General features: G+C 45.8%; 1 protein-coding gene and 2 non-coding genes across 3 annotated transcripts; all 3 read left to right on the forward strand.

Moving 5' to 3' along the window:
- The first annotated feature begins 3,329 nt into the window (after positions 1-3,329).
- Positions 3,330-9,373, forward strand: LOC105480230 (ribosomal protein SA). Its single transcript, XM_071091466.1, has 8 exons — positions 3,330-3,455; positions 4,299-4,464; positions 5,289-5,419; positions 7,023-7,025; positions 7,596-7,841; positions 8,589-8,717; positions 8,837-9,002; positions 9,209-9,373. Exons 2-8 carry the CDS (start codon positions 4,332-4,334, stop codon positions 9,301-9,303), a joined length of 903 nt encoding a protein of 300 aa, XP_070947567.1. The 5' UTR covers positions 3,330-3,455; positions 4,299-4,331; the 3' UTR covers positions 9,304-9,373.
- Positions 5,072-5,222, forward strand: LOC112426455 (small nucleolar RNA SNORA62/SNORA6 family). Its single transcript, XR_003017786.1, has one exon. It is a non-coding gene; the product is annotated as a small nucleolar RNA SNORA62/SNORA6 family (small nucleolar RNA).
- LOC112426454 (small nucleolar RNA SNORA62/SNORA6 family) lies at positions 7,896-8,049 on the forward strand. Its single transcript, XR_003017785.2, has one exon. It is a non-coding gene; the product is annotated as a small nucleolar RNA SNORA62/SNORA6 family (small nucleolar RNA).
- Positions 9,374-9,889: the final 516 nt, after the last annotated feature.

Genomic DNA, 9,889 nt, shown 5'->3' on the forward strand with positions numbered 1-9,889 from the left:
CCACAAATACAAAAATTGGCCAGATGTGGTAGTGCGGGCCTGTAGTCCCAGCTACTCAGGAGGCTGAAGCTGGAGAATTGCTTGAGCCTGGGAGACAGAGGTTGCAGTAAGCCGAGATCACACCACCGCACTCCAGCCTGGGTGACAGAATGAGACTCTGTCTCAAAAAAAATAAATACAATAAAGAAGAAATACTCTAGAGTCTAGGATCGTGGTTTTTAAACTCAATATGGCTGCACACTGGAATCATCTGGAAAATGTTGGGGCTCAGAAAATGATACCCCTGACTGAATAGGGCACTTTGGCATGCTGAGTGCTTTGAATTAAAGAAAACAAAGGCTTCTGAAATAGCGTCAGAACCAAGGTTTCTTTCTGACCTTCCCCTAACCCCATCTCTCAATCCCCTCTTTTCCCAAAGCATAGGGAGGGGCTTTGTCTGAAGTTCCCTTATCTGAATAAGGTAAGTTCCTCCAGAATAAATACAATAGTCTTAAAACTTCCTCCCTAGGAATCTCATCAGGTAACCAGGAAATATTAACCACTGGGAAGAGAAAAGACTAAAAGTCATCACCATGCCCACACAGACTCTTCATCTATTTTTCTGAGGGCAGCTCTGAGAGATTTTCCAGGAAACATTATCTGCCTAATAAGGCAATCTTTGGTCACAGTGAAGTTCCTCCCCTTACTCCACCGTAATTTGCTGCTGTTTCCCCCAGAGCTCAGAGGAACTCTGTCTCAGGCAAATTTTCTGTTCTTTGAACTCATTCCTATCCTTCCCAAAATCACTTACTAGCCCTCTAAATTGTTTACCTTCCCATCTTCCTTCCCTGTGAAGTAGATGCTATTTAAGCTTCAGCCATCTGGCCCTTGAGTCTTATATTTTGTATGGCTCCTGTGCATAAGCACATTAATAAATGTGTATATTTGGCCTGGCACGGTGGTTCATGCCTGTAATCCCAGCACTTTGGGAGGCTGAGATGGGCAGATAACCTGAGGTCTGGAGTGCAAGACCAGCCTGACCAACATGGAGAAACCCCATCTCTACTAAAAATACGAAATTAGCCGGGTATGGTGGCACATGCCTATAATCCCAGCTACTCGGGAGGCTGAGGCAGGAGAATCACTTGAACCCCAGAGGCAGAGGTTTTGGTGAGCCGAGATTGAGCCATTGCACTCCAGACTGGGCTACAAGAGTGAAACTCCATCTCAAAAAAAAAAAAAAAAAAAGTGTATGTTTCTTCTCCTGTTAATTTGCCTATTGTCAGTTCATTTTAGCAGTGAATGTTCAGAGGGTGGTGGGGAAGCCCCTACAAGAGCTTTAAAAGCTACTGATGCTTGGGTCTCACTCAGAAATTCTGGTATGTTCAGCCTAGATACAAGACTTTAAAAGCTCCCTAGGTGATTCTAATGCCAAGGCTGAGACCCCTGGAGGAACCCTGCAAAGCTGCATTCACTACTCAACAATCCCAGTCCACACTTGAAGGGTTAAGCAGGAGTACATTTGGGCGCAGGGGGAAGGGCATTGTTCTGGGACTCAGGGGCCTTGCTCTGAGGAGGGCTGTGGCCTGAGTTTGTGTCAACAAACTGAATGCATCCTCTTTCCAAAACGAAGAGTAGAAGTGGGAGGCATTTGCAGCAACGGGCTGTGACTTCTCTGAATTTGTCCCTCAAGCCCCAGGTGCTTCAGCCTTGGTGGGTGATGAAGCAGAGCAGCCTGGGGGTGACCTGTGCTAGGGTCCAAGGGTTTCCAAGCTCCTCAGAAAATCATACTGGCCTCAGTGGAGCTGCAAAGCCACTTGCAGGAGAACCTGGATGTGCTGTCCTATGGAAGAGTGGCCATAAGGGTCTACGAGTTCATTTTGGGGCGGGCTCAGAAATCAGATTGACTCAGCACGCCACAGACAGGAATCTCCATTTTTTTTTTTTGAGACGGAGTCATGCTCTGTCGCCCTGGCTGGAGTGCAGTGGCGCAATCTCGGGCTCATTGCAAGCTCTGCCTCCCGGGTTCACGGCATTCTCCTGCCTCAGCCTCCCGAGTAGCTGGGACTACAGGCGCCTGCCACCACGCCCGGATAAGTTTTGTATTTTCAGTTGAGACGGGGTTTCACCGTGTTAGCCAGGATGGTCTCAATCTCCTGACCTCATGATCCGCCCACCTCGGCCTCCCCAAGTGCTGGGATTACAGGTTTGAGCCACCGTGCCCGGCGATTTTTTTTTTTTTTTTTTTTTTTTTGACGGAGTCTTGCTCTGTCGCCCAGGCTGGAGTGCGAATGACGCAATCTCTGCTTACCGCAACCTCCGCCTTCTGGGTTCAAGTAATTCTCCGCCTCAGCCTCCCCGGTAGCTGGGATTACAGGCATGCACCACCATGCCCGGCTAATTTTTGAATTTTTAGTAGATACCGGGTTTCACCATGTTGGCCAGGCTGGTCTCCTGAACTCCTGGCCTCAAGAGATCAGCCTCCCAAAGTGCTGGGATTACAGCGCCCCTTCAATTAACTACTATTTTTTGTTTGTTTTTTGGAGACAGGATTTCACTCTGTTGCTCAGGCTGGAGTGCAGCGCTGCAATCATATTCACTGCAGCCTTGATCTCTGGGCTCAAGCTATCCTCCCGCCTCATCCTCCTGAGTAGCTGGGACTACAGGAACGCACCACCATGCTTGGTTAATTTTTGTACTTTTTGTGGAGACGGGGTCTCCCCATGTTTCCCAGGCTAGTCTTGAACTTCAGAGCTCAGGAAATCCTCTTTGGCCTCTCAAAGTGCTGGGATTATAGGCACAAGCCACCGCGCCCAGCAAACTTATCTCCTACTGATAGATATTGCAAAAACTTTTCTTCGACCAACAACAACAAAAAAAAAGATAGGTAGATGACAGATATAATCCATACCATCTGTTCAATTTTGTCCTTTTTAACTTTTTCAGGGAAACTTCCCCTAAGTGAACATTTAAATCTGAATTACTTCCTGTTAAACTGTTCTCCAGGAAAATCAAATAAATCTTCAAGTTTTTGTTTACCTAACAGTTTGTTGTGTCGAACAAACCTTTCTACGTTTCAGGTAAGGAAACTGCAGCTTAGGCGAGAAAGCCGCTCAAATTCGCAGGTACAAGGAGCTGGGTAAGAACGCCCCGCCTGGCTGGCTAGCTTCAGTTCCGCGCTCTGGACAGGAATTATGCACAGGGCGCCGCTGTGGCACTGGAAACCCCAAAGTCACAAGCTCCCCAGATCCTACCAGGCCGCGGCTACCCGCTACAGCCCAGAAGTCCTCGCCTGCGCCGCAAGCCCGCCTTCCTGAAGAAGGAGCCCAGTCCCGGCAGCGCTCTTCTCCGGCTCCGCCCTTCTTCCGCTCGACTTTCTTTGCCATTGGCTGACAAAGGAGTATATAAGAACGTCATTTCCTATTGCTACTCCTTTCCGCGCTACCTACAGAGGGGTCCATACGGCGTTGTTCTGGGTGAGTTATTTGTGGTGTCCGTGGCGCCTCCCAAGGCTAGAAAAATGAGCTTTTCCTGCTCAAGTGAAGGGTGCGAAGACTAGTTATGAAAGCCGGTCAGACCGGGTCTGTCTCCCGCCGGGCGCGCCCCACCTTAGGCCTGCGGCCTGCACGTGGCCAGGCTCCGGCTGGCGGGTTCCCACAGTGCCCCGGGAGCGGGTGGAGGTCGCCCTCCAGCGGAGGCTCGGAGCTGGGGTTCGGGCCAGGCCGCCGGTGGGCGGGAGTTCAGAAGGCGGACTAACATTCGGTGTTGCTATCCCTTCGGACCCCCCCACGGCGGCGAGTCGAGGCCCAGGCCCTGATTTACACCGGCGACTTGGACTGGTTGGGTTTTCCCCTTCGCGCCGTGTGGGTCAGGAGTTAAGGTTCTTGGGTTTTGAGACGAGTGGTGACGGCACAGCGAAGTAATTCCAAAGCACCCGCCTACAATCTGCTTGAAAATATCTGAAACCAATTCATACGTTTTTTCCCTTTAGTTTCCATATTCCAAATATGGCTCCTCTTGTATATCTAGTTAACTTGGCGTATCCGGAACTTTTCCTTAATTCCTATCTTGAGAAGTGTTGAATTTCCATTCGCTAATTTCGTTTAGTTTTATTATTCGCTTGTTCTGCCGTCCACATCATTTCCTCAGTAAGATGTGCGCTATTCCGTAATACACGACATGTATTGGTTAACTTTGCCCCTTCATTGCACTGTAAGCTCAATGCCTGACACTGTAGGAGATGGAGTCTTGGGTAGCTTTTAAGGGTGTACCCCACTTAATTTACTGGAATGAAAAGAAATAGATTGCTCTCATTTCAGATTCCCGTCGTAACTTAAAGGGAAACTTTCACAATGTCCGGAGCCCTTGATGTCCTGCAAATGAAGGAGGAGGATGTCCTTAAGTTCCTTGCAGCAGGAACCCACTTAGGTGGCACCAATCTTGACTTCCAGATGGAACAGTACATCTATAAAAGGAAAAGTGATGGTTAGTCATTGCTTTAATTTTTTGTTACTCCAGCTGTAAGTACAGATTTTGAGCTTGCTTATTCTCGTGGTTAGTTCTGGGTAATTTCTTTGTATCATCTCTTCCTCAAATGAAACCAGACTCCTAGGTTGAAAACATACTTTAAATAAATGTTCTGATTGTTATTGGGAGAAAAGATTCCTGCTCCAGGGGAAGAATACATCAGTTGCCCGCGTTATGGGACTTGGGTTGGGTTGTGAACTTGAGCAAGTTCATGAGCTGAGTTTCTAATAGCTCCCATAGTGCCTTCAACTTCATAGGTACTTACACAGGCTATTGAACTGAATTTTGAGTGGAAAGTGGGGCAGGAGGTGGGGATAAACAATATAGCTTGGAAGAACCAGAGGAGGGAAGGCATTAAGTTGGCTAAGGCACTTATTTTAGAGATAAAGCTACCAAGGACTTCGGAGTGACATGCTGTGAAGGAGATTTAGGATGAATCTTGCATCAGTGAAGATGATAAAAGGGAAAGTGGCAGAAAGTCAGGAAGTGGATTCTTAAGAACCACTGATGGACAGGAAGTACAGGGAAGGAGAAAGGAGAGATGGATTTAGCCAACTGAATCTCGGCTGCACACTATTAAAGCTCAGGGTGGAGGCCAGTCTTGGCTCATGAACTTCTGAGTGTCGGAAGTGTGCTACATTAATGGCAGGATTTTCGCTAACACCAGTAGAGCTTTCCTCTATGACTGGAGTTTGGTAGTACTCGCTGCCACATACACTGAACTTGCAAAGAATGATTGCACAGCCAGGTCAAGTGTTACAAATCCTTTTGCCTTCACTTAGGCATCTACATCATAAATCTGAAGAGGACCTGGGAGAAGCTTCTGCTGGCGGCTCGTGCCATTGTTGCCATTGAAAACCCTGCTGATGTCAGTGTTATATCCTCCAGGAATACTGGCCAGGTTTGTGGGACAGTGATTAGATTTTATATTATAGAAATGAAGCTTACAGACATTGTGAGAAATACAGAAAGGTATAAGAAAATAGAAATAACTCAAATTCCACTGTTCAGAGATCTTAAGTTGGACTGAGCCATAGAAGTCGCCGTTATGGCCTTTCCTCTTTTTTTTGTTTTTTTGTTTTTTGTTTTTAAGACAGTCTCTTGCTCTGTTGCCCCTTGCCCAGCCTGGAGTGCAGTGGTGTGATCTCGGCTCATTGCAACCTTTGCCTCCTGAGTTAAAGGGATTCTCCTGCCTCAGCCTCCCGAGTAGCTGGGATTACAGGCATGTGCCACCATGCGCAACTGGTGTTTGTATTTTTAGTAGAGACATGGTTTCACCATTTGGCCAGGCTGGTCTTGAACTCCTGACCTCAAGTGATCCTCCCACCTCAGCCTCCCAAAGTGTTGGGATTACAGGCGTGAGCCACTGTGCCTAGCCTGTAAGACCTTTTCAACATACATGCTGGGCATCTGGCAGTATGTTGAACTTTATAATTTCATTCTGTGTAGACTTCTGTCACTAAATATCTAGAAATTATCCTATTAAAGTGGCTTACCACTTTTTCCCGTAGTCAGAGTTTTTACCTTAAGACGACGAAATACTGGGACAGAAATTTGGTGTCAACTGCAGCATTTTTCAGTAAGATTTTATTAGATTAGGACAGTAGTCTTTGTCTTATCCAAGTTTCATAAGCAAAAAATTTTTAGGAATCTTAGCCAGTCATGGTGGCATTCACCTATAGTTCCCGTTAATTGGGAGTCTGAGGCGGGAGATCCCTCAAGTCCAGGAGTTGGGGGCTGCGTGCAGTAAGTTATGATTTTGTCACTGCACTCCAAGCCTGGGGCACAGAGTGAGATCCTGTCTCTTTAAAAAAAAAAAAAAAAAAGGCTAGTCGTGGGTGGCTCATGCTTTTGTAATATGGGTGCTTTGTGAGGCCGAGACTGGTGGCTTGCTTGAGCCCAGAAGTTCGAGACCAGGGTGAGCAATGTGGCAAGACTGCGTCTCTACCAAAAATAAAAACCAGCTGGGTGTGGTGTTGCATGCCTGTAGTCTCAGCTGAGGCTGAGATGGGAAGATTGCTTGAACCCAGGAGGTTGAGGCAACAGGGAGCCAAGACTGTCTACTGCATTCCAACCTGAGTGACAAGAGTGAGGCCGTCTTTGCCAACTTGAATGAAAAATACCTTAATTTGTATTTTTAAGAAATGACTAGTTAGTACAACTTGAATCTTTTTTTTTTTTTTTTTTTTTTTTTGGCCACAGCTCTATTTTAACATTTTTTCTATTGAGAAAACTAGTAGATTTCTTGAATTCTAAGAATTCTAACAGGATTTTATTCAACTCAACTATTTTGACAGATTTGAAAATCATGTAGTGAAGACTTTATCTCAATGTTGACAGGACAGGTTCCGACGCGTGTTTTTGCAGAGGGTTATTCCTGAAACTGACTTGTTACTGGGACCGCATAGTTTGGTACACAGTAGAAAAAAGGCATTTTTAGTTATTGCTGTAGAATGAACTGAGTGACAGTTCTTGCTTGCTTGAGAAAAATATACTGAGCATCTAGATTGGGCCAGGTAGTGTTGCTGGGTGCTTGGGATATAGTAGAAAAACAAGCCTCTTTTTGAATGTATGCGGGAAATCTCCCGGAGAAGTAAGAGAGGTTAAGGAAAGCTGGGTATGTGCCTGCTTTATATGGAGTAGTAGTGATTAAGTTGGCCAGTGCCCAGAAGTGCTTCCTGCTGGTGCCAAGATTGTTCTGTGTTAGATGTGTTCTCACAACCATGTGAGGAACTTGGAGGCATGTGAATGTCCTCAGTTTACTCAAAAAATCACCTACTTGGTTCTTAGAGCCTGGCAAGTGTGGTTCTGGAGCCTCCAGACGTAAAGAAGCCAGTGAACCAGACACCTGAGAGAAGTGGGGGTGGGAAGTGCATTCCAAGCAGAGGGCCTAGAAGTGAGGGCATTGTAAGTCAGTTAACCTAGAGAACTTAGAGGAATTAATGCTTTTTGCTTTCATTTTTGAGGAAGAGGTATTTGAGGGTTTCGGCCAGATAGGCTTTTTCATATGATTACAGAACTGGTGTCAGCATATGGGGAGTTGCTATGAAATATCTCTGGAGTACCATTAACTTTTAAATTCTTCAAAGAGGGCCGTGCTGAAGTTTGCTGCTGCCACTGGAGCCACTCCAATTGCTGGCCGCTTCACTCCTGGAACCTTCACTAACCAGATCCAGGCAGCCTTCCGGGAGCCACGGCTTCTTGTGGTTACTGACCCCAGGGCTGACCACCAGCCTCTCACGGAGGCATCTTATGTTAACCTACCTACCATTGCTCTGTGTAACACAGATTCTCCTCTGCGCTATGTGGACATTGCCATCCCATGCAACAACAAGGTAATGATTTTATGATCTAGAATTGACGAATGCATGCTCTAGAAAAAACATTCCTGTGCACATTGTTAGAGCTTGGAGTTGAGGCTATTGACTGGCCGATGAACTCGCAAGTGTAGGTAGTGTGCTACATGAGGGGCAAGTTTTTCGCTAACACCACAAGGGTCTTTGGCCCAATGAGTGGAGTTTGATAGTAATTCTTGCTACAAGTATAACATTACTGCATGACAGCTTTGTGGAGAGATGAAAACATTTGGAAAATAGTGTGTTTTCTTCTGCCTTTGTCCATGTTTCTTGCTCAGGCCTCAGGCATTTGGCCTTTCTGGTTTTACACCAACTTGATGGGTTCTACTATAAGATTCTAAAAAGGTGGGTTGTGTGTGGTTCAAATTGGTTGATTTGTAACCCTAGTTGTGCATAAGAATTGCCCAGAGATTTTTTTTTTTTTTTTTAAATGCTAGTGTCCAGGCATTTCTCCCAGAGATCTCATATAGTAGTGTGTGGTGAAGTCTTGAAAACTGTGTGTGTGGGGTTTTTTTTGGTTTTTTTGTTTGTTTGTTTCAATCCCTATGATTCCAATGTGCAGACAAGGTTGGTTGAAAATCCCTGATTATAATGTTCCCTGTTACAATTGCTTTTAAACTAAGAGATGTCTGTACTTTTGGTACCTAGATGATGTAGGAGCCAGGAAGATGCTTGCTGTTTGGGTTTGACCAAGTGTCACTTTTTAATAATTGCCGCTTTTGGCAGGGAGCTCACTCAGTGGGTTTGATGTGGTGGATGCTGGCTCGGGAAGTTCTGCGCATGCGTGGCACCATTTCCCGTGAACACCCGTGGGAGGTCATGCCTGATCTCTACTTCTACAGAGATCCTGAAGAGGTAAGCTCCAAAGGCTTGTGGTTACATAAGCAAAATGGACAACTTGGACTGTGCTTCTAGGAAGCAAAATTTGTCAGTCACTGTAAGTCTTTCCCCCCCCTTTTTTTTAAAATAACCAGATTGAAAAAGAAGAGCAGGCTGCTGCTGAAAAGGCAGTGACCAAGGAGGAATTTCAGGGTGAATGGACTGCTCCAGCTCCTGAGTTCACTGCTACTCAGCCTGAGGTTGCAGACTGGTCTGAAGGTGTGCAGGTGCCCTCTGTGCCTATTCAGCAGTTCCCCACTGGTATGTATCAGGATAGAAGAGCATCAAGCTGATATTTTGCAGCTTCTCAGTTTTATTCTAATGATCTCTGTGGCTTTTATAGTAGCTTTAAGAGGTTTTCGTCCTAGTGTGCTACAGCATCTGATAGTCTGCTGTAGGGAGTGGGGTAAGGAAAAATACTACTTTGAGGACAGAGCTGATGGCTTTTTTTGGTATTTTCTTAACAGAAGACTGGAGTGCTCAGCCTGCCACGGAAGACTGGTCTGCAGCTCCCACTGCTCAGGCCACTGAATGGGTAGGAGCAACCACTGAATGGTCTTAAGCTGTTCTTGCACGGGCTCTTAAGCAACATGGAAAAATGGTTGATAGAAAATAAACGTCAGTTTCTAAAAGTTGTGTTCATTTAGTTTGGTTTTTTACTCCAGATCAGAATACCTGAGATTGCATACCAAGGTATAATAAATACATGTCTCGAAATGAATCGTACTTCTAAAGCCCACTGTAGATAATGTATGTTGCTTTTCACTTGAGCTTGCTTTCTGTGTAGAGAACATCTGTTCCCTGAAAATAGATATAAGTGGTTGTACATACTTAGGTGGTAACCTCAGGAATATTTTTCTGAGGCCCTGATAATCTTGACTTTAATTACCATTTGTGTAGGTAAGTTCTATAGAGCTTAGGTTTTTATTTTTGAGAATGTTCCTGTCACTTAGGTTAACTATTCCTGGAAGCCCTGGACAGGCGATGGCCCTTCCCCACATCGAGAGACATTAATTGCCCCTCTTGTGAGCGTGCCTACAGGTTCTGGGAGAGGAGAGGGTTGTATGTATGTATAAAAAAAAGTAAATGCTCTCCGTATTTGTCTTTGCTGGGGGTGGGGCGGGGGAGAGAGTCTTTCCCTGTTGTCC

Source organism: Macaca nemestrina, chromosome 2, assembly GCF_043159975.1.
Source record: "Macaca nemestrina isolate mMacNem1 chromosome 2, mMacNem.hap1, whole genome shotgun sequence".
Lineage (NCBI taxonomy): Eukaryota > Metazoa > Chordata > Mammalia > Primates > Cercopithecidae > Macaca > Macaca nemestrina.